The sequence below is a fragment of the Mauremys mutica genome, chromosome 3 (genome assembly GCF_020497125.1).
Source record: "Mauremys mutica isolate MM-2020 ecotype Southern chromosome 3, ASM2049712v1, whole genome shotgun sequence".
In the NCBI taxonomy this organism is placed as follows: Eukaryota; Metazoa; Chordata; order Testudines; family Geoemydidae; genus Mauremys; species Mauremys mutica.
The window spans coordinates 140,102,527-140,127,538 of NC_059074.1; the positions used below are offsets into that span (position 1 = coordinate 140,102,527).

Genomic DNA, 25,012 nt, shown 5'->3' on the forward strand with positions numbered 1-25,012 from the left:
CACTGACTTCAAATGGAGAATGGCCTAAAATAATAAATTCTCAAAACCCTTCTAAAATATGGAAATATCATTTTTACAGATAGGGAAACTAAGCATATAGAAGTTAAGTGAGTTGCTGAAAGGTAACATTCTGTAACAGAACCAGGAATACAACTCCCAACTCTCAATTTCTAGTTCTATCCTTTGATCATAAAACCATCTCTCCTCAGAGTAAATCATTCAGTACTAGTTTAGGACTGATTTAGTGTTTTACTTCTTAGTAAGTCCCAATGAAGTCAATAGACTACTCACAGAAGAAAACATTGATAACTAAACATAAGGGTGGCAGAACTGAATCCTTATTAGTATAATCATCAAATATTGCATTCAGCTTTTCTGTTTTCAAAGTCCTACAAATAGGATTTTTCCTATTGCACAAGCATTTTTTTTAAACAAACATGCAAACAGAACAGTGTTCATGTCAGTACTCAAAATCAGTTGGCAAATTATGATAACCCACCACTGCAAATTTAGACTACACACATACTGAAAACATTTTAGAGGTTGATCCCCTTTTAGATTTTGCAGCTAAATGAGGCTCAGCATTAAAATGTCAAAGTACAAAAGAGTCACTTTAAAGCTTATTATTTTAGCACTCTGGGTGCTCGTTAAGTTATTTTTAGCATCTGACGATCAAGGGAGATAAATTTAAGTTACGTCTATTTCACATAGGTTTCTTGAAGCAGGAAAGTTTGCTGTACTTACCAGGAATGCCAAGCTCTATTTCTATAAAGCGAACATAGTTCTGTGCATTTACAGGCAGTTCATCAAATGTTCTTGCATTTGATATGTCTGTGTCCCATCCTGGGAATGTCTCATACTGAACCTCTACTTTATTTAAGACTTCCTGGTTTGCTAAGGAAACAAAGAATAAGTACTTATACAGTGAATATTAAATTATACAAAAGTTCTATATATTTTTACAGAACCAATCATATAGCTAGAAGTCATTTTATCAAGCATCTTGTTTTACTGATGGTGACCTCAGAAAAGGAGCTTGCTTAATATTGCCTGAGCTTGAGAAATACTGCAAGCACAATAGTGTGAAATGACCCATAGTTTAAAAGGTGGTGAAATAAGGGGGATTCTCTTAATCAGGAGTAGATTTCAATTGCTCTCCCTGATATGGAGTCAGACATTGGCCTACATTATTTCAAACCATGGGGTGTCTGTTGTTTAAGAATACTTAAGAGCTTATTACACAGTAGAAAGTTCTCTTATGTTGGAATCTAACCCACTCTAACACAAATTCAGATTTAATGTGCCCGCCATCCTGTATATACCAGTATTTCACAATGGCGCAGGTATTAAAAACAGACTTGTATATTGTTGCAAAATGTTGGGACTTATCCTCCACTTCAAGTGAGACACATTGCAACTGAGATCAGCTGACGTACTCGAGCTAAGTAGCCCTCTGGATTAAATGGGAGAAGACTGTAGGTGAGACTTTCTTAGTGAAGAGCCCTCATCTCAGAAACTCACTTCCCCTATGAAGTTCAAAGAATCCAAATCTGTTAACATTTAGAATACACTGCAACACTCTTATTATCCATATGTGAACCCAGCTCCAGGACCTGATGGTATTCACCCAAGAGTTCTAAAGGAACTCAAACGTGAAATTGCAGGACTATTAACTGTCATCTGTAACCTATCATTTAAATCAGCTTCTGTACCAAATGACTGGAGGATAGCTAATGTGATGCCAATTTTTAATAAGGTCTCCAGAGGTGACCCTGGCAACTACAGGCCAGTAAGCCTCACTTCAGTACCAGGCAAATTGGTTCAAACTATCATAAAGAACAAAATTGTCAGACACATAGATGAACATAATTTGTTGGGAAATAGTTAACATGGTTTTTGTAAAGGGAAATCACGCCTCCCCAGTCTACTAGAATTCTTTGAGGGGGGTCAACAAGCATGCGGACAAAAGAGATCCAGGGGATATAGTGTATTGAGATTTTCAGAAAGCCGTTGACAAGGTCCCTCACCAAATGCTCTTAAGCAAAATAAGCAGTCATGGGATAAGAGGGAAGGTTCTCTCATGGATTGGTAACTGGTTAAAAGATAGGAAACAAAGGGCAGGAATAAATGGTCAGTTTTCAGAATGGAGAGAGGTAAATAGTGGTGTCCCCCAGGGATCTGTACTGGGCCCGGTCCTATTTAACATATTCATAAACGATCTGGAAAAAAGGGTAAACTGCGAGGTGACAAAATCTGCAGATGATACAAAGCCATTCAAGATAGTTAAGTCCCAGGCATACTGCGAAGAGCTACAAAAGGGTCTCACAAAAATGGGTGACTGGGCAACAAAATGGCAGATGAAATGTACTGTTGATAAATACAAAGTAATGCACATTGGAAAACATAATCTTAACTATACATATACAATGATGGGGTCTAAATTAGCTGTTACCACTCAAGAAAGATCTTGGAGTCATTGTGGATAGTTCTCTGAAATCATCTTTAGAGTTATTTACTCCTCCTCATAATACAAGAACAAGGGGCCACCAAATGAAATTAATAGGTAGCAAGTTTAAAACAAACACAAGAAAGTATTTTTTCACGCAACGCACTGTCAACCTCTGGAACTCCTTGCCAGAGGGTGTTGTGAAGGCCAATACTATAACAGGGTTGAAAAGGGAGCTACATAGATTAATGGAAGATAGTCATTGATGAACCTATTAGCCAGGATGGGCAGAAATGGTGTCCCTAGCCTCTGTTTGCCAGAAGCTGGGATTGGGTGACAGGGCATGGATCACTTGACGATAACCTGTCTGTTCATTCCCTTTGGGGCTCCTGCCATTGGCCACTGACAGAGGACAGGATACTGGGCTTGATGGACCTTTGGTCTGACCCAGTACGGCCGTTCTTATGTTCTCAGGTGAATAAAGGTGCAGTGAAGTTAATGCATGTTAGGGACTTCACTTCATATTCTTATATTTTGAAATTTTATAGGAAGGTCTGGATGTCAAAACAGACCAACTTAAAAGAATTACATCATGCCTTTTGGAGAAATAAAGCACATTTTAAAGAACTGCTCATGTATTCCCAGGTTTTCAGAAGAATTCAGTAAAGCCAATGCTGAGTACTCTTGAAAACCAGCCAGATCTTGACCAGACAGGCCAACTGTCTTTGTCCTGTCCAGCAAATACCAGCAAAGTTAACTAAATATACGATTTGTCAACTACATCAATAAGAACGTGCTATGGGGACAGCATTTAAAAAAAAAAAAAAAAAAAAAAACCTACACTAGGCTAGATGCCATCAATAGCACAGAATTCCTGAATAGGTAAATTTTATTAGTTTGTTACTGGCATTATTGCTTTGTTCTCTAGAAAAGGAACAGAAAATTTCTTGCCAATAATTTCCTTTCTGCTAGCAATGTCTCCCACAATTGTTGATGTCTGGCCTGCCCTCCTCTCACTGCAGCTCATGGAGGCGAATCAGAGTTTTGGACCCACATGTTCTGGCCACGCCCCCTTAGCTCCTACTTGCCTTCAGTTGAGTTATTCCCAAACTGTAAAACTTTCATAACATTAACAACAAACATTCTAGAGATAACAAAATAACTATGTACATTAGACCAAGGAAGATGGTCTTATGGTAACAATTCTGCTTAATATCTGACTCTTGACTCATGAGACATCCATGGTGAATAGAATTGTGGGAGATGCTGCTAGCAGAAAGGAAATCATCAGTAAGACATTCTCCGTTCCGCATCCCAGCATCTCCCACAATTCCTGATGTCTGGGAAGTAGCGAGCAGTGAACAGATGTAGAGAGGGTTATAGAAAAAGGTCAGAAAAGGGAAAACTGTATCCTTACCCATCTCTAAATATTTGCTCAAAGGCCAAAATCATATCCGGGCAAGCACCTACAACACTTTCCTGCCAGAGAAAAGGATGTGCAGTGCGTGATAAAGGTGGCAGCATTTGACCTAGTGGGCACCTTACAAATTTCTGCTGTGAATTCATTACCTCTTTCTGCCCACCAGGGATCGCATGGAGTGTGCCCTGAATCCTTCTAGAACCAGAATCTCTGACGCCTGGTATGTTTCCACAATGCACAGTCTAACCCACCAAGCAATAGAGGACTTGGAAGCTCTGAGTCCTTGGAATTTTGACTGAAAGGATACAAACAGAACACCTGATCTCCTTGTGGACTCCGTACCTTTGAGGTAAATTTTCAGAGCCCTTTGGGCATCTAAGCTGTGACACATCATCTCAGTGAGATGCTGTGGCCTTGGACAGAATGAAGGTAGAATCACCTCTTGGGAAGAGTGGAAAGACCACCTCACCTTCAGGGAAAAATGATTTCTGAGTTCTGAACACCTCATGAAACATGCAGTAAGATTCCTGCATAGAGAGCGCTGACAGCTCCAACACTTGTCTGGCGGATGTGATGGCTATCAGAAATCAAGTTGTGATGGACAAATAAAATGCTGACAAATTGACATCAAGGGAACCAAGGGACCGTTTGTCAGGGCTCTCAGAACAAGTGGCCCACTTGAGAAAAAAAGAGGTCTAATTGCTGGCTTGGATAACTGGATCACCCTAAGCAATCTGGCTACCTGGGGATTCTCTGCCAGAGAACCTGGTAATTATGTGAACATCACACATTGGGAAGACACCTGACATGCAGAGGTGCTACGTTGGAGACCTTTGTCAAAGCCTTTTTAGAGAAAATCCAAGAATTCTGGTTGTCTTGGATTTCTAGGGTTTGCTTCACGTTCCTGGCACCAGCTGCAAAACCAGGTCCCAATAGAGGAGTGTGCTTTCAAGTCAATACTCCTCTAGAAGTGTTCTGATGGCTTTGGAGGATAATGAGACCACTGCTTCCCTTTTAATAACCAGGCTGTCAGATGCAGCCAATTTGGTTACAGATGAAGAAGAGGACCTTGTGGGCAGATGTCTTGTCTCTTTGGGAGCTGCAGTTGTGGTCCCAATTTCAGCTCTCTCAGGTCCGAAAACCAGGGTCTCCGTCACCAATGAGGTGTTACCAATATTACTGTCACCTGTTCTCATTTTATTTTCTAGACCACCTTCCCTAATAATGAGAAGGGTGGAAATGCATAGAGGAGGCCCTGTGGCCATTTGTGTGATTGGGCATCTGTCCTCAGGTAAGCTGGGGTCTACTTCCCTAGTGAAGTACCTAAGTCTCTTTGCGTTCATGTGATTTGTGAATAGGTTGGTTGAGAGCAGACTGAATGACTGGACAATTAACTCGAAGACTTCCTGATTCATACACCACTTGGAGTTGTTCACCTTGTGCCTGTTGAGCCAGTCCACCTTCTGGTTCAGATCTCCCTTTATGTGAACTGCCCTGAGGGAGAGGAGAGAATTTTCTGCCCACTGCATGATTTCCTTTGCTTCAGCATGTAGCACTGCCTTTCTTGCTAACACCTTTGGCATACACATGTGTGACCGTGATGGTGTTGTCTGACCTAATCAGGACTGGTTCCCCTCTAGGCTAGACTGGAACATTTGTAGCACCAGCTTGACAGCTCTCAGTTTTAAAAGGCTTATGTTATAGTCCCTTCCTCCAGGTTCCAGATGCCTTGAGCTGGTTGGGACCTCAAGTGTGTTCCCCAGCCCTCCAGCCTGGCACTAGTTGTGAGGATCAGGGGAATCTGGAAGGCACATGAGCGGCCTTGCAGGCACTGGGCTGACTACCATTTTAAGGAGTTGATCACCTATGCCAGAACCCTCACTTGATCTTTCAAGCATTCCGGGAAGTAGTACCATACATTTCAGATGAAGCCTTGAAGGCTCCTGATGTGTGACTGGGCCCAAGAAGGCTTGGTGCAATGGCTGGTCTCTTGCAGTTCTAAAACAATGCGAAGAAGTCTTGAATCTTCTGGACCTCTCCAGAAATGGATGTATCCTTGCCAAAGTGTCTGTGTCCATTTCCAAGTGAGTTATTTGGAAAGACAGATTCAAGGAACTTTTCTTGACGTCGATAATAAAGCCATGAGCCTGTAGATTCAAGGTCAGAGACGTAGCTCTGTGTGCAGCTGCTGGGGATGAAGCTCTAGTTAAGATGTCAACCAGGAAGGGATACATGTGGATCCCCTGTGATCTGAGTTTGCTATGATTATCACCAACATCTTTGTAAAGACCCAGGGGGGCGAGGACAAGCCGAATCAGAGATATTGATACCACTTCCTCCCATAAGCAAACCTTACAAACCTGCAATGGCTGGGTAGTGATAGGGATGTGGAAGTATGCATCCACCAGATTCACTGAAGTCAGAATGGCCCCTTGGCCTGACATTGTAGAGGTTAGGGTCTCCATCTGGAACTTTGTTTTCTTGATCCACTTGTTGAGTTTTGTGATATCTAGAACAGATTCCCCTGTACACTTCTGAACAATAAAGATGATGGAGTAGAATCCCAAGAATCTTTCTTCTGAGGAAACACTTTCTATTACTCCCATATCCAGGAGGTGAGAAATCTCATTCTGGATTAGACTGTGCTTTACAGGGTCATTCAAGATTGAGGACTCAATGAAAATCGGATGGGGTGGAGCCCATAACTTGGAGTATTCCTGACTCACTATATATCTTCCTGACCCACTGGTCCATGGTCAAAGCAACCATTCCTCCAGGGCTTTCCTCCCAAACCCCGGTTCCATGCCTTTCCTCTGGAGAACCGTCTGTCTGTCTCTTTCCTGTTATTTCCATAAGGATGGAGGCTGAAAGGAATGCCTTTGCCTGATGGCCAGCCCGTACTTTCTCTCAAAAGCATGGTGTGGCATCCAAAAGGACTGCTTAGATCTTGCAGCGTTGTCTGCCACTACCTTGTCTAGCTTCTCTCAGAAGGGTTCCCATGAATTTGGCAGAGCACAGAACCTGTTTCAAGTGGCTATCCACCTTCCAGGAATGGAGCCATAAGTGGCACCTGGTCACTGAGCTGGAGGTCATGGCTTTGTCCGAGAATGTCATTGCTTCCCAACGCTGTTGCCAGGGAAGCTCTCTTTAAAATAGAGCCAAAGTCAGGGTGATTTCAATACTTGAGGGCTCTGAGATCTTCCAGCCAGGAGAAAGATGCCTTCACAAAGCAAGCAACTGTTGGAATGCCCTGAAGGAGGCTGAGAAGGCCTCAAAAATCTTTGAGAGAAAAATGGAAGCCACTCTGTGGGGTCTTTAGAACTCCTCTTCTGAGGGGATAACTATATATTTAACCAGGGATACTATGCAGCATCAACCTTTGGTATCTCAGTATTCAGGACTTTTGGTTCCTAAATCCTACAGAACATAAGATCATTTCTGTTAACGTGCTTGCTCTTGTCTGGCTTATCCCATTCATCCCCAATTACTTCCTCAAAGGAGGAGTATAGGAGAATCACAGCCTCAGGGGAGGATTTTGAGGGAAGAAATTTGCTCAGAGGCTTACTCTTGGAATTGGCATTCAATTTATCAGGGGGAAAAAGCTTTGCTGAGTCTTTCCCTGGTCCTGATAGGAGACAGAGCACAACAATTCACCATTCTCTACAGAGGTGGGGAAGGAAGAGGAGTCAGAGGACTCATACCTCCTAAATCTTCTACACCTTTTCTTCCCTTTTTCACACTTTGATTTATTAGCTTTTTTAGCTTGCTTTGAGAGCTTACAAGCTCGGTCACAGCTTTGGTGAGGCCTTTTGCAGCTAGCCTTGCTGAGAGCTCTTTCTGAGTCCTTGCCTGCTGGGTCCGATTCTGTCATGGAAGTGGGAGGGGAACCTTTTCCAAAGCCCCCCTGGCCAAACTGGGAAGGATAGAAAGTGCTTCTGAGCTCTGCTTTTCCCAGGGTGCTCTAGACCAATTTTAGAATGGGGTACACTGCAGGTCTGCCTTCTGGTCCCCAGGGGTCCCTGGGACTACCCAGAGTTGACTGAGGTCCTCCTCATCCTTGGAGTTCTTCCCTGCTCTGCCCATAAACTCCTGGTCCATTTTCTCCCATGTTGGAGCTGTAGATGCTCAGGTGGGTAGAGGCTGGGTACAATTCACCATCTGCTGAGCTTGCAGTTTCACAGATGCAGCACCATTTGGATTTAATTTGTTGATTTTTAGACTGCTCTACCATACCTGGAAGCTGCAGAGGAGCCAATATGGAGCACTGCAGCTGATGTTCCAGGGTGTTCCAACATCTGGCTAAAAATGGCCTGGGGGAGTAGTGGCAGGGAGGAAGACCACTGCTCACTACTGCCCCAAATTTTGACAAAAAACATCCCCTTTAGGCAAATGTGAAGGCAGGAGCTGTAAAAACCGCCATACGCTGCCACAGAGGAACAGAAACTAGAAGCAAGCAGGAGTCAAGAGGGGGTGGCCTGACCATGGGATTCTAAAACTATGATCCACCTCTATGAACTGCAGAGAGGAGTGCATCCCAGATGCCAAGAATTGTGGACTGCAGGAAAAAAAAAATTTCAAATCTTTACTGGAATAAGCTGATCAATAACTATCCAAAGGAGATATTTAATAATCATGAGATAAAGTCATCAAGTAGAGTTTCTAAGGCTTTTCTTTAAAACATTTTTATCACATCTCTATAAGTCATCATGTATGTGGTACTGAGATCCTCATACATGATCCATGCAATTACATTTGATTATTTCACCTGCTACTAATTAATCTTTGCCAGTACTACATTAAAACATTAAAAACCCCTAAGCAGCTTCAAACATTCTTCAGGTAATAACTTGTGACCCTTTAGTACTAGAATTATACACATACTAGAAAAGTGAAAAATCCTAGCTCTTCCATTCCCACAGAAGCACCCATCAATATCTGGAGATATTAAACCTTAAAAATGCAATATTACTATGCATGGAAAAATACTATTTTGAATAATTTATAGTATCTAAATTTATTAGTTCTAATTCTTCCCTCCCTCTGTGACTTGTACAGTTAGATTCATGTAATAAATCAGGATGAATAAAAGGTAGCAAAAGAATAAATAGTATCAAGAGTAAAAAAAAAGTTAGACATTTTAAAATAATTTTTTCTGCAAATTATTTGGCAGATAGAAGAACTATAGGATGTAGTGTGAATGCCTTCTAGGCACTCATTGAGATGACATGTATGGCTTTGGCACTTGTGCAATCGCAAACTCACGGGGTGCAGAAGTTTTATCTACATATACACCCTTTTTAAAGCACTCTGAACACTTTATGACCTCTCAATACAGTAATTATAAAACAGACTCACCAGGAAAATGAGGTATGATTTCACCATTTAGTATGTAAGCAACTCCAACTTTGATTTCTGGAAATACATCCAAGATATCCAATTTCATAACAGCCAATCTATTTTTTTTTAAAAAGGAAAAAAAAAAAAACACAAAAACAAGCCCTTTCTCTGTTAAATGACATTTTATAAACTCTAAGTTATTGGGCTAAAACTTAACTACATTTCTTTCTACTTGTCACATGAAATATTAAGCTCCAAAGCAACTAGGAATCAAATGAGGAATAATTTTTTGTATGTTTAATAACGGAAGTTGTTGTTTCTACTGTTTTTTCATTGTTTTAAAACTAAGTCCATGCCAATAAAGTAAGATACAAGCAAGACAGCTGTTGGATCGATACAAAATCTATTGAAATCAATGGGAGCCTCTGGACCAGATCCTTAATTATGCCCTATTTCACACAAACATGATAAGATCATAATTCAAGGGACAGACTTTCCCCCTCTTAAACAGAATGAATGGTCTACAGCTTTAATGGAACAATTACAGTGGATGAGAAGCTGGATATGAGTCAGAAGTGTGCCCTTGTTGCCAAGAAGGCTAACTGCATATTGGGCTGCATTAGTGGGAGCACTGCCAGTAGATTGAGGGAACTGATTATTCCTCTCTAGTTAGCACTGGTGAGGTCACATCTGAAGTACTGCATCCAGTTTTGGGCCCCCCACTACAGAAAGGATATGGACAAATTGCAGAGAGTCCAGCATAGGGGGATGGGGCACATGATTTATGAGGAGAGGCTGATTGGGCTTATTTAGTCTGCAGAAGAGAAGAGTGAGGGGGAGGATTTGATAGCAGCCTTCGACTACCTGAAGGGGGGGTTCCAAAGAGGGTGGAGCTAGGCTGTTCTCAGTGGTGGCAGATAACAGAACAAGGAGCCATGGTCTCAAGTTGCAGTGGGGAAGGTCTAGGTTGGATATTAGGAAAAATGATTTCACTAGGAGGGTGGCAAAACACTGGAATGGGTTACCTAGGGAAGTGGTGGAATCTCCATCCTTAGAGGTTTTTAAGGCCCGGCTTGACAAAGGCCAGGCTGGGATGATTTAGTTGGGGTTGTTCCTGCTTTGAGCAGGAGGTTCAACTAGATGATCTCCTGAGGTCTCTTCCAACCCTAATTTTCTATTATTCTAATTACTTAGGTTGCTTTGTTTACTTTTTGACTTTTAACAGTCACATTAACATCTCTCATAGAAAGCAATAGGACAATTACATAGATTTCTCACAGCATTTCTTTTCATCTCATTCAAAGGAGCCAAGAAGCATAGAACAATATATTTTATGATCACTTCCATATTTTTTTATTTTAAATGTGTGATCGACAAATTGGGAGTTAATCTAGTACACTAATTAAAAAGGTCCACAAAAAACTTAGCTCAGTCATTTGATGTATAACTAAGTAACAAATAGGTGCTGACAGCATTAACTAATTTTGGATAAATTTAGTTCAAATGAGATAAAGCAATCTTGAAGTGCGTTTAATGAATGGCTTCTAATGTATTTGTTCAGCAAGCTGTTATATGAACAGAGTTGAAATTAAACATTAAAAGCACTGTTCAAACATGTAACTAGATGCACAGATAACCAAAACTGGGCAACTTTTAAAATGTTACTTGTCCAAAAGTAGGCAAGGACAAAGAAAATGAATGTTAAATTTTAAATAAAGATTTACATCTACACTGGTCCATCTGTTATGCTAGACCAGGGATCGGCAACCTTTCAGAAGTGGTGTGCCGAGTCTTCATTTATTCACTCTAATTTAAGGTTTCGCGTGCCAGTAATACATTTTAACTTTTTTAGAAGGTCTCTTTCTATAAGTCTATAATATATAACTAAACTATTGTATGTAAAGTAAATAAGGTTTTAAAAATGTTTAAGAAACATCATTGAAAATTAAATTAAAATGCAGAGCCCCTCGGACTGGTGGCCAGGACCCGGGCAGCGTGACTGCCACTGAAAATCAGTTCGCATGCCACCTTTGGCAAGCATGCCATAGGTTGCCTACCCCTGCACTAGAAGTTTCATCTGAGCTTTATTTCAATGCTACTTGATTTTAATTAAAAATTTCTCAGAGGTAATTTGCAGAGTTTTAAATTGAAAATTTTGTATTCATTTAAATCTACTCCTTGGCATCTAGTACCACTGGCTATTATATACTAAGGCTCCCCAGCTCTAGAATCATGAAGTGCCCTCAGATGCTTTAAAAAAAAAAAAAAAAAAAAAAGAGGGAGGAGGGAGAGAGAAGTGCTAAGTAATATGAACCAAATGCAAACAGTTCTTGGAATTGCATGAATAGCGAGTCATTTTGTACTTTTATTAGAGAGACAGTTAGGGAAAACTTTTTTAAAAGTATGTGAATCACTGAAATACAGACAGATAACACAAATTCCGGGGTGGGGTGGGGGGGGGGGGGGGAAGAAAGAAGGTATTTTAACCTCCATGCAGTTTTTCTGTACGTGTATTTTTCAGAGCCATTTCTGCTGCTAGTTGTGTGTTAAAAAAATTCTATGTCATGGGGAAGCAACTCCCAAGAGTGGGGACAGGGAGAAAAGTGAAAGATACGTTCAGAATATCTGGGCATCCGATCTGAGACTGACACGATACGGTTAAGTATATATTTTAAAAACAACTTGCAAATTAATGATATTTCCAGTGCCTTCTGACATTAGCACTAACTATACACTATACTGACAAGTAAGACTAATATTAAAGTGGTAGCCTATTTCTCTTGGCATACAAAAGCTGGAAACAAGTTTAGAAAATATACATGTTGGAATGTAGACTGAGGTTATTTTATACCTTTACACAATATTTTAGTGCAAATATTCAAAGTATTTTAGTACATTAAAATATACCTTAAAATACCACACTGGACCCAAAAATAAGAAGTGTTATATATAAGTTCTTATCTTTAAAAAACATAAGTATGGAAGATGGAGGTATCATATATATTGTTCACAATTCACTATCACTTTGCACAAAAGAGATGGAATCAATTGCTAAGCTAACACCCAAGGTATGTAACTTCTTAGGCTGATTAAACTTTTATAGCGTTCATTTGAATAGAACCATTTTCTACCAATGCTGGTGAGTTTCATAAGAGTTACTTACTAGGAACTGTACAGTTTGCTATAATCCATGTTATGCTACATATGAAAGCCAACTTGTCAGCACCCCAGAATACTCACGCAGTAAATCCATTAATCATGTGGGCGTATCGGAGTAACACAAGATCCAGCCAGCCACATCTTCTTTTTCTACCAGTGGTCACGCCAACCTCCTTACCTCGTTTTTGCAGCAATTCTCCAATTTCCTGATGGAAGATTTTCATGTCTATTAGCACAGCTAACAAAATATTGTAATAACCTTAAAGTTCCCCCATGATGCACAAAACTATCCACCAAGATAAAAATACAAACAAGTACCCTTACTATTGCTAGTGGGTTGTTTTTTTTTTTTTTAATTTAAGAATGCTAGTTAAGCAAACCATTTTCTCAACACGACATTTTCATTCAGCTATGTCAGTGGTCCCCAACCTTTTTGGCCGGCAGGCGCCAGCCGAAGGACCACTGCGGCGGTGGAGCACCCGCCGAAATGCCGTCAAATTTCGGCGGCATTGCCTCTCGATGACGTCGCTTGCCAATGGCAAGCGGCGTCAGTGAAAGGCGTCCCTGCCGAAATTCGGGGGCGAAGCCTCTCGATGACATCACTTGTCGGCGACAAGCGGCGTCATCGAGAGGCGTCCCCGCAGAAATGATGCTGCGGCATTTCGGCGGGTGCTCTCCCGGGGGCCAGGACGCGGGCGCATTAAGATACCCCCATGGGCGCCATGGCACCCGCGGGCACCGCATTGGGGACCCCTTAGTTATGTAATGCCTAACCTATTTCTTCACACCAATGTTATGAAGCTTAATGAACTCTGAGATACTTGGCAATCAGACTGCCAGTGCTGCAAATTCAGCTGAGGATCAAAAAGGCAAGCTGTTTTTGGGGCAGAATCTTTACTCTTGGTGGCTTGCCTTTTTACAACTTGACCTTCATTACAATTTTGCTGCTGGTGCATGTGATAGAATAAAATTCATCTACCTCTCTGTCAGCATTAATGGTTCTGCAGAACTAAAAAATATGCAACAACTTTATAAAATAAGCACAGATGGATCACTGCACCCAGGCTGCAGATTAGTTAACTGAGGAAGTTACTTTTCAGAGCATAGCAGTATTTTAAGGCAAGAAATGCCACTAAGTCTCATGCAGAATCTGATGCTGGGGATAGTTTTATACAGGTCACAATATGCCCTTAGCTTTAAGGAGTATTACTGGCTAAACCTACGAAACACATCCAGTTATTTTCCCACTTGTTGATCATATGAGTAATGCTTACATTATCTTGTTCTGTAGGAAAGGCACCGATTCCAACTCTAGTTGTATATGCTTTTACAACTCCATATACTTCCCCAACATTCTGAGGCGGCATGCCCAAACCTGTGCAAACGCCTCCAACTGTACAATTCGAAGAGGTCACAAAAGGATACGTCCCTAATTAAACAAAAAATAAATACATTAGAAGAGAACTGAAAAGTGCTACCATACTTTCTGAGAAAGAAAAACACACTGGTCCTTAAATTATTTTTAAAGTTAGTTAACCATATATAGGGTAATTTCACACCTATTGGGAAGAGCTCATTGGTGGATTTTGTAAAGCTATGAAGAACACCAAAATGAATACAGTTTGCAGTTAGGTTCTCTTTCATATTTAATGAATTCCTAATTTTCTTCTGTGCAATGTGCATTCCTGCCCCCACTGAAACCAACAGGAGATTTACCCTGACATCAATTAGCACAGGATCAAGCCCAAAGAGTGAAGCAACTTTCAAGGGACATGCAAGCCAAAAATTGGCATGAGTCACCTGAAAGTACTGTGTCTCTATTACATAGTACATTCACTCACAGCAAATAAATAAATAAATAAATAAAAGAGGATTTTGAAAGGAGACTGAAGGCATGTCTACATTGCACACCACTGGCATGAGCATACATGTAACTACAAACTGCAGTGTCCACACTGTGGTATGTAGCTACATATGGCCATTGTGAAAGCAGAATGAATTATATTGTAAAAATAAGGATGGATTAAAGAAATGTTATATGTACCTTTAAGTAGAAATAAGAAATGTTGAAATACAGGTGCCAGGAAAAGAAACATTAGGCATAAATAATTATGCTAATGGTGAAACATTAACAGAAGATTGGTAATAGTTAGTAAGGAAATAAGATATGCATGTCTAGCCCAGGTAAACTTATCAGATTCTGCTTCCTTTGTTATCTTGTTAAGTTCTCACCCTTTTATCTGCATAAATAAGATAGTTTGTGTCTTGCATGGTGCTCACATTATCTCTGTGTTATTAGCAGAGCGCTGTGCTAATAAAAGAGAGTGGTCTGACAAACTGAGAGTCCTGAGTCTAACTTTGACACCATGAAAGGGTCTGGTGGGGGGTAGGCAGTGGGGAAAGGCTCTGACAGTTCCCCACTGCTGGAACCTCTCCTCACCACAGAGAGCTGCTGGAGCCTTTCCACACTGAGTCTTTCCCTGTGGTAGAGGGCAGAGAGACACTACACTGTTATGGAGTGGCACTGCTTGGGTGCATAGAGAACTGTGTAGGATACATACCCTAAGGATTCAGGGGTGTCTTCAATCTTCTTGCCTAAGCAATGCCTCACTGTCTACACTACTATTTATACCTGTGTTATCACGGCGTGCAGTGTATGTACTCTCCACGTCGCTGTAAGGAGATGCAGCACAGATATACACCCTTAGAAAACTCTAACATCCAAGAAAATACATTATTTGCTATCTCAAATGTAGAGGTATAGCACGGAGAAAGTTCTCTCAGGCAGGTAGTTCATAAGCCATGTAGGTAAAAAACACTATCTTTATTTTAAGAAGCTCACAAAAGCCTGTAATATTGCATACTTTGAAGTATTTTAGTAATTTACACTAAAAATATCTTGTCATACTATAAAATAAAATGTATACAGAAAGATCATCACTGCTAGCTAGCTCAGTTCTTTTCAAAGTATTTTCACAGCTCTGCTCCACAACTGAGCTATGAAATATGACTTTTATAAATGCTAAGAAAAGCACATAGTAATTTACTCAGCTTTTTAACAGGACTGCTATATGCAAAGTAACTAGTTAATTGCATGTGATTGGTTTAGCCAATTATCACACCAACACCATTCAATAAGTTATTCTTAAAAATCAAATCAAGGGCCAAATCCTGACCTCATGTGTGCATACTTTTACTGACTTCCAAAAAGCTTTAGAAGAATTTCCTAAATTTAATTAGCACCTCTTTTTTCTAAGACCAAAAATATCAAACCACTCTTTGAGTTTTGGGAGGGGAAAATTTTAGTGTGGAGTCAAAATCTGACTTAAAATAGGAAGTCTAGTGCTTCCTCATAATACAAACACACATTTTCCACAAGAGCACCTATACATGGCATAGCCACTAGACATTTTCCTTTCATGGCACATACATGCCACTGTGTTTCTCAGGAAAAGTTATACCTACCAAAATCAATGTCCAGTAATGCTGCATTTGCACCTTCTACTAAGATTTTCTTTGGTGGTCCATGTAGAGCCTCATGTATGAAATAAACACCATCCCTCACCATTGGTTTAATCCTTTCTATGTAGCCCTAAGTAATACAAAAGGCTTTTTAAAGATTGGGTTTAATTAGTAAGTTATAAACCAGAATGATTAGGTGTACAATATACTCTAGTTATACGTTTCATTATGATAAAGCCAGCCAGAGGCCTCATGAGTACTGCTCTGCCATATAAGTAACCAGGTTTGATTTTCAGTCCAAGTGCTACTGCCCATACTGACAACCCACTCATTCCTTTGACACAGAGGAAATAAAGAAGTGAGATACACATTCAGAAATAATCTTTCCTAGACAATTCTTGAAAGATACTGGGCTTCCCTGAGGTGCTGGTCATCACCCAGTTCTATTTGATCAGAAAGATGTGAGGGGCACTGTGTGCTGGTAATGGGGGCGGAAGGCAGAGATCATGGATATGAGGATCTCTTCCCGAAAGGACAAAAAAGCAAGCAAAAAATGAAAATCTAATCCAAAATTTCTTAACACAGCATTTTGAATATTTTACAAATACAAATCTGAAGACCAAATTAATACTCAAACATGTAGCTTAAAAGAAACATTTTTATTGCATTCAGCATCTTATTTGCAAGTGTTAAAAGACTTCTCACAAAAGCCAGTTCTCTGAAATTCCATTAGTGACAATCTGGAGCCAATGGCCTAATGTCTCTTTATATTTATGCTAATGGAGAGAGGGGTTGTCTTACTCTTACCTATAGGAACTAAGCATTTTGTAACATGCAGATTAGTACTGAGCATACATCCTGTCCCCCCATGAGTATGACTAGACACTGTCCCATACTAATGATTTGGTTTACATGGAGCACACAGCTTTACTCTTTCAACTTTTTAGTATACCACTGTAAAAAGCATAGTAAATACAAGTCATTTCCCCCCAGGCACTGTGATGTTTTTATGTCTCCACTCCACACAGTAAACTGTTGATCTATTGGCTCCGCCCCCCAAATTTAGTGCATATGTAAATATCATAAAAGGATTAAAAAACCTTCAACATATAACTGATTCTCCATCAACAGGGCTCATAGAATTCCAGATAAAAAAATTACATAGTTTTACAGTTAACTGGAAGGGAAGAACTCCAAATGCTCCACTCTTCAACTCATCTGTGTCAGGAAACTGGGTCCAATTATAACCAATAAACTGCTAAAAGGATAACTTTTTCTAGTGGATGTTTGGTAATAAAATCTTTGCTCAAGTCTCTTTAGAATTCTAACAATTAACTGCAGTGTTCAGGCTTACATAGCTCTTAGTTCTCTCCCTGTTTTTCATCATAAACAAAGTTGCTTTAAAAACCCCCAATTTTAATGCTTACTTTTTTGGCTGATATATGTGAAGAATCATGAGGTGACACTTGTGTTCTAAGCACCCAATTCCTTTTTAATTTATAATAATCTTCCTGAAGTAGAATGGTCCAACAGAGCACAAAGACTGACAGTCTTCTTAAAATAAGAACTAGAAACCTATTTAACGATTGCTATTTTATCAGACATCAGGGTTATTTATCAAAATAAAAACTCACAAAAATGTTTGATGATTTGCATTCTAGGGATTCACAATAAGAGCACATACAATTAAATAATTTGTTGTAACATAGAAATAGTTTTACCTTGAGTTTTTTCAATTCCCCTTCAAGATCTATCTCTAAGGTTGGATATATAGCTTTGTACTGATTAGCTAACACTTTGAACCTGAAAGGCAAAAACAATTCTTCAATAATTTTGCTCAGCAACATTAAGATTTTATTTGCCACCTTTTGATATAAAGTTACTTTTTGATTACACAATTAAAAGAAAATTCAGATAGATGCATCCAGTTAAGACTTTTTGGAATATAAATTAGATTTATCTGGAACATGCCAAAATATACCATTAATATAATTCGTATACTGTTAGTCTAAAAAGTTATGCTTGAAAGGTTACATTTCAAATATAAAACTAGAATTACCTCTCCGAAAATTCACCAAAATCAGAAACAAGATCACACATTCTGAGCCCACTTCGAGCTGCTTTCGAAGAATACACTGGACCAATCCCCTTTTTGGTCGTTCCCAAGCTTTCAAAAAAGTAAAAGTCATACATGTTACTCTCAAAGTTAGAAGACGAAAAGCTAATTTTAAAAGCAAACCAAGTTTTGACTAACAACATTTAACTTTGACCTCTGACCATTTTTTCTTAATGCTTAACTTAAAAATTTAATTTATGTGTGTTAAATATTTTTATATTTAAAAATTTAAAAGGAGTTTCATAAGATTAAATCCTGTTTGTGAACATAATGTTTACATCTTTCATATATTTTAAGTGTTAATGTTTTTAAAAAAGCCAATCTTCTGCTTCTTCCCCCCCCTGCTTCACTGAAATTTCTTTTGTGTAAATCCTGACAGGTTAATTTCTTCTCTAATTGCATGCGCAAGAAACTGATTTTGATGACCCTTCGATGATGTGAACTGAAATTAGCCAGGCACCAGATCATTTCCAAGATAGGTTTTATTTATCCAGAAGACAAAAAATTTCTCTTGAGGAAGAAAGATGGAGGAAGGCCTTGGGCACTGAAGTGACAAAAGACACAGGACTAATTTAAAATATGTATGTGAAATCTTTCAAACACTAGACTCCACATAGGAACAAGAAGAACAGGAACTTTGCTCAGTATCAGAAGAGGACATTCATAGACAGAAGGTTCTAATTAGATTTGCAGAACTGCTAGCATCTGAAAAATTAAGCAACTACTCTAAAACAAGAAGGTATCTAAACTGTTTCTCCTGAAACAATGTAGAACTGACACTAGCCTTCTTTCATCTGGAAACAGAGAACCACCCATGCCAGTGACATCACAAAATACAACTATTTGTCTCCACTGTTTTCAGAGAGGAAGTACAACCGAAAAACCTAGACCTGATTAGAAGAATGAGAATCAAGCTAATAAAATGGTAGTCTGCATGGCACTCGTGGCAGTTATAGATCAAACAGATGGAACATTGTATTGAGAGACTGCAAAGCAACTTTATTCTCAATTTCCAATTAGAAAATAAAATAAGGCTTCAAAGAATCTAATCTTCTATTAAGTACATTGATATCTACTGATGAAAAACTATATTATTCCAAATTAATTATTCATTGGTTATACAAGACTTGAATTTTTGGCAAAATCTGATGACTTCAGCAAGGATTCCTCATATACAATTTTGTCCTTATTTTTAATTCTAATGTCATGTTTCACCAAAACAATTTTTTTTTAAAGTTTTAAAGGCATTTCTCAGAGTCATCATAAGAAAGCTCACCTAAAATAGTCTTAAAACCTGTGTCTAACCCATCCTAATTGGGCTAATACACAGCCACAATATACAGCCTTATGAGGCATCATCCACTGTTAACTGGATAGGGACATTAATGTTTAGGCTTCTAAATTCATACCAGTGTTACTTTTGCGTGCCCAGAAGTGCCTGAAAAACAGAAATGTTCAAGCCACTGAAAGTTTGCAATATAAATTTAAGACAGGACAAAACAAGTGAAACCAGTAAAAAGATTAAGGATGAGTTTGGAGTGAGAAATAGGGGAAAGGTAGCACAAAAGTTACATAATACCATGTTATGTTTGTATATAGATAAGATGTAACATGTGCCTTTTGCTTATCAGTATTAAAACTCTTATTCCAAATTAAATAAAGCTTAAGTGAATTTTTAGGGAGAGCAGACTTGAGTGAAGGAAGGGAGGGTATGTAAAAAGGGGAGAGGACAGAGTAGATGAAGAGGGAAAGAAACTGGAGGCTGGCAGACATGATGGGGCCAGGAAGATGAATGGTTCATACAAAGCCATTGCATTTTCTGATAGAAAACAGTTCTGGGATGTCTAGTGTTGGACCCAGTACAGGATGCAGGAGAGGCAGAGGAGATTTTTGGAGCTCTGTCCCCAGAAAGCCCTGTGGAGAAGACATCTTATTAGATGTTGCTGGGACTTTGTGTCCGCATGCTGATTGTGGTAGGAAAAAGGGTGACCAGGCTATTGTTTTATTTATCCCACAAAAACTATGGGATTTGTTTTTTGGTGGGCACTCACTGGAGTTGAAATGGGAGGAGGAATGGTGGAGAGTGGAAGAAGGCAGAAAAGAAAGAGTAGGGAGGCAGAAAAAAGGAAACTAAGAGAAAGAGAGGGAGATTGGGAAGCTGAGCAGGTGGCAGTGATAGCAGAGCAAAGGTGGACCAACAGCCACTGGCAAATAAGAGTGATGAGTGTCCAGATTTCAGAACTGAGTAAAGATATCAAAAGGCTGTAAAGTCCTTCTGGACTCTTGGGGTGGAACAAGGAAAGCTCACAATTGCCTATAATACCATCAACTATCATCAATATTGCTTTGGACAAAGACCTCCAAGGGGCTGTACTTTTACTAAAGTGAATACAGAAAACTTTATAGCAGTCTTAGGGAATGTTTACACTGCAATGCGTACCTGTATGTTGGCATGCTCACACACGTGCAGACACATTAGGCAAGCCTGCCTTCAAACATACATACTGCAGAGCCAAATAAGCCCCATACTTTGTGTACCAGTGTCCACACTGGCAGTGCAATTAAGTATGTTTTGGGCTAGGATTCCTGCGGAAGTATCTTAGGTATCTTAGGACCTCACCACAGTCGTGTTGCTTAATGAAGGTTCTCACAGACTACAATGATAAGCCTAGTACAAAAATCTATATGGAACAGAACAACACTGGAGCTGCTCTAAGAAATTGTTTGTGATGTACTGTGGGAGAACTCTTCTGTCCTTTCCAGATCCCTTTGTGGAAGCAGTTTTAGTCTGTCAACACATTTAGCCAAGGCAATTATTACTGTTTCAGTCGTTTGTCAAGATGCAGACTTATCAAGACAACAGTGCATCTATCTTCATTGTGAACTTTACCAGAAGGACTTGACATTTTTAATGGAAGCTCGGATTCTGCAAATATCTAAAGGAAGAACATAGTTCCTTGGTTATGAAAAAAATACTGCGATATTAGGAATGTACATAATACAGAGGGCATCAATCCAGTATTGTTTAGTATCTGTATAGAAACCTACTGTGTACTGGGTGAATAGCAACATGAAAATATGCATCTTGTTGGTTCATGACTCTCAACCTATCTCCCAATTCTAATGACTGAATTATTGCTGCCAGGATCACCATTGTGCATTTTTGCTGTTTTACATATCTGTTCTGTGCCCAGGTCTAAAACTGGTCTCTATACTTCTTTTTGGGCATTGGGAGGTATTTTGAATAGAATCCCTTTGCATTGTGTTGCACAGGAACTGGTTCTATTGCTTCTAAACTCAGAAGTGAAGTTACTTCTTGTTGTAGTAACTGATTGTGAGGGGATCCCTGAAGAGGAATAGGGATGTGTAAGAGGGAGACCCTTGAAATTGATGGCGGAACCAAAAGTTATGGTTTCCAAAACCCATTTGTCCAATGTTATATACTGAAAGTGGTGGCATCCAAAAGGAGGGAGGGGGAAAATAGGATGTTGCAGCTGTAAAGATGGTTGAGAGATTTGATCAAGCCATCAGAACTGTTGCTTGGAGGATATAGATGGCTGGGAAAATGTAGTTGTAGCAGATGGAGGTTTCTTTTTTTTTTTTCTTTTTTTTTTTTTGGTGAGTAAGTTGGTCTCTTGGCCAGAGGTTCTGTGACAGCGGTAGGCAACCTATGGCACACGTGCCAAAGGCAGCACACAAGCTGATTTTCAGTGGCACTCACACGCCTGGGCCCTGACCACCGGTCCAGGGGGCTCTGCATTTTAATTTAATTTTAAATTAAGCTTCTTAAACATTTTTAAAACCTTATTTACTTTACATACAACAATAGTTTAGTTATATATTATAGACTTATAGAAAGAGACCTTCTAAAAATGTTAAAATGCATTACTGGCACATGAAACCTTAAATCAGAGTGAATAAATGAAGACTCGGCACACCGCTTCTGAAAGGTTGCCAACCCCTGGTCTATGATATCCTGAATATAGGGCTGGGCATTCTCTTTTAGTAGGTCTCAGAGGGCACAATCTCCTCTTATTTACAGGGGTATAAATTCCAAGGGATCTCAATGTGGCTCTCAAGTTCTTTAAAATGTATAATGAGGCATCTGTTGATACAGCAAAGAGCTTGTGACCATCAATGGGGAGGTCTTTAACAGTACTTTGAACCTTTCTTGGAAAGCCAGACAATAGTTCCAAGATGCTCTTCTCATGACCCCTGCAGTGGATATAGACCATGCTGCAGTATCTAAGGAGGCCTGGAATGATGATGTTGCTAGAAGCTGATCCTCCTGAATAGTGGCTTTAAACTGATCACAAATATTTTTCTGGCAAATGTTTAATAAAGGAATAAAGTCTGTTGTAATTTAAGTAATCATATTTGGCCATGAGCGCCTGATGCTTCACTGTTCTGAAATGTGGATGAAGCATAGGGTTTGCTGCCGAAAAGATTGAGCCTCTTATGTTCCTTGCTGTATAGGATGGACTTAGAGCTATGTTGTATGCCTCTTTCACTGGTGGCCTCTACTACTGGGGAGTTCGGAGCTGGGTGAGTTTTTAATCTGCTCTCTTGCAGGTAGGTGCTGCTGTAGTTGGGATATGCCAAACAGTCTTAGCGGGCTCCATAAGAGCTTCATTCACTGGAATGGCAATTCTCATCGATGATGAGATGTGTAAGATATCTAGGAGCTTATGGTGGAACTCCAGAAAGGATTATGAAGTGTGTCAGCAATCTGCTTCATCAGATCCTGAAACTGAAATCATCTGCTATAGAAGGTGGTGGAAACATGACAGCTTCGTCAGGTGAAGAAGAGTCAGAAAAGAGGTGTCACCTCATCTGCCCTTGCATCTTGTTCAAAGGTCTCTTCCTCTGGCATGGCTAGTAGTAAAGGGGTTTGAGGAGAATGGGTCCTCCTCTGTTCCCTATGGTGGTGTGAAGACGTTGTTGGCGATAGAATGCCTACGGATCCCAGCAAGTCCACAAAGGGGGGGCCACAAAGCATGGATACCTCCACCTATTTGTGTTCATGCCAAAGGGTATCATTTGAGGTCTATCCTTCTGTAAAATATCAGTGTAAGAGGGAGAGATGTATTCCAGAACAGACAGGGGAACCCTGGACAGAGATCTGAAGAATCCACTTCCACAATCAGGGTGGGGGTAAGGAGAAAGGGGAAGACTGTTCAGTTTGAAAAATAGACAAAAGCGCGCATGGTTCCCTATGTGATATAGGTGTCAGTGACTGAGACGGTCTTGAGGCTGACAAACCCTCAGCACTCATTAAATAGGGGAGAGACTGGCTTCAAAGAAACTATCCAGTCCTTAGGGTACCTGAACTCTTAAGGCACTGATGATAACAGACTGAGAGCCTATGGAGGATGGCTTCAATACCAGTGCAGTTGGCACCAAGCACTTGTCCTGGAAATGCATCAGTTTCGATTTCCTCAGTACCATCTGCTGTCTAGCTGTCACTGTACAGCTGAGATCCTATGGAGATTTACTCCCTACCTCCTTCTGTTTAGAGGCAGATGCAAATGAGGACTTCAGTGCCCTTGAAGTACTCGGTGCCACAGTACCACCTACCTCTTTAGCTGTCCCCAGTGACCAAGATCTTGATGTTGACAGGGCACTAGCAGTACTGGTAGGTGTCTGTACAGGGTATCCTCTGTCCCTGGATCTGAACCTGGACATAAGGCTTGCTCCATCATTAGACGTTTAAACTTCCTATTTTTTTAGGATCTACCCTTGAAGGCTGTGCAGATCTTGCACTTATGGGTATCACACAAAGAGCGGAGCCACTGGGAATGCCTGTCACTGATCAGAATAGCCTCACAGAAGGAGAGGCCCCTTTTGAATCCAGCATTCCCATGGAAAAAACAATAAAAAAGAGACAACTCAAGAAAGGGAAGTTCTAGCACTTCTAGTTAAATATATCAAAAGAATAAAAGGATTTTTTTTAAAGAGAAAAAAAGGCAGGAAAAAGGAAACACTAAAAGGTAAATAACTATAAACAATGCTAAATAGGTAACAGACATGTTGCAGACTCCATCTCAGACCAAAAGCAGTTGAGAACGAACTTAGAGTGGTTCACCCATGCAGCCCCATATAGCCTCAGTGCAGGGCACAAGGATGTATGTGGAGCATGCACAGTCGAGGTACCACTATCAAAAATCTCTGATCAAAGATGCAGGCATACCTAGGTGGAGCAGGTGAGTACACAGACAAACGGGAGAGCACAAAGAAACTGAGACAATACTAATCAACATGATGAGCAGGAATCTCAGTAAACCAGCTACCTTATAGTTGTCAAGTTTTTTGTAGGTACCACAATAGATGCGAGTTTTAAAGATGGATTTGAAAAAGGACAATTAAGTGACTTTGTAAATGCTTACACAAAGCTCTTCCCATTTGCCAGGGGCAGAACAGGAGAAAATGCAAAGGTACTCATTTGAAATTTTAACAAGTGGGTAACAAAGGCTAGCATTATTGGTAGCATGGAGGCAAAAGTCAACATCTTGACAGCACACAAGAGATAACAGGTGGGGGAGGAGGACATCATGGGCCTTTAAAGTGAAGACAAGTAGTTTATGTTTGATGAGATGAAGTGGAGCCCAGTAGAGGGATGCAAAGAGAGGAGTGAAATGGTCAAAGTAATAAGCTAAGAGTAATTTTTGAAGCAACGTTTTGAATGACTATAGGGGGAGCAAGACTGAATTTGCCAATAGTTTTCTGTTTGAAAAGTGTTTATTTGAATCAGTGTTCCATGGAATGCAGCTGATTCCATCAATACTCTTGATGGAAACCAGGTAGGCTAGCTAGCCAGCCTGATTGTTTAGTTTTCTACCCACCCAGTAGCTATATTGTTGGTCACTACTTATCCAGACTAGATTCAAAACCAGCAATCTTGAAACGAAAGGTTACTTTCTGTTAGCATTGAGACTGGATCTCTCAGGGATAGATAACAATACTGTCTTCAGCCTCAGGACACAGAAAATCTGACCCCTACATATATTGTATTTTATTACTCACTTAACTAAAATGGTGAGAATTTGACAAGCTTTGTTTCACCATCAGCTTT

The 25,012-nt window shown here is 40.0% G+C and overlaps 2 protein-coding genes across 4 annotated transcripts in view; one reads left to right on the top strand and one right to left on the bottom strand.

Annotated features, from left to right (window-relative positions):
• The window catches only part of C3H1orf100 (chromosome 3 C1orf100 homolog), a 37,198-nt gene extending 18,827 nt beyond the window's left edge, over positions 1 to 18,371 (top strand). For 2 of the 3 annotated variants that reach the window (XM_045009492.1, XM_045009491.1), the window contains exon 6: positions 11,725 to 11,860. In XM_045009492.1, the coding sequence (XP_044865427.1) occupies positions 11,725 to 11,845 (121 nt within the window). In that variant the 3' untranslated portion in view covers positions 11,846 to 11,860. Of the gene's footprint in view, positions 1 to 11,724; positions 11,861 to 18,319 lie in introns of those variants that run through there. The other variant, XM_045009494.1, reaches the window with a different exon arrangement.
• Positions 1 to 25,012, bottom strand: part of ADSS2 (adenylosuccinate synthase 2) — a 66,784-nt gene that overhangs the window by 690 nt on the left and 41,082 nt on the right. The window contains exons 6-12 of the mRNA XM_045009490.1: positions 17,884 to 17,991; positions 17,546 to 17,627; positions 15,828 to 15,954; positions 13,637 to 13,791; positions 12,444 to 12,568; positions 9,222 to 9,319; positions 745 to 894 (exon numbers count right to left, since the gene is read on the bottom strand). Of these exons, the coding sequence (XP_044865425.1) occupies positions 745 to 894; positions 9,222 to 9,319; positions 12,444 to 12,568; positions 13,637 to 13,791; positions 15,828 to 15,954; positions 17,546 to 17,627; positions 17,884 to 17,991 (845 nt within the window). The remainder of the gene's footprint in view (positions 1 to 744; positions 895 to 9,221; positions 9,320 to 12,443; positions 12,569 to 13,636; positions 13,792 to 15,827; positions 15,955 to 17,545; positions 17,628 to 17,883; positions 17,992 to 25,012) is intronic.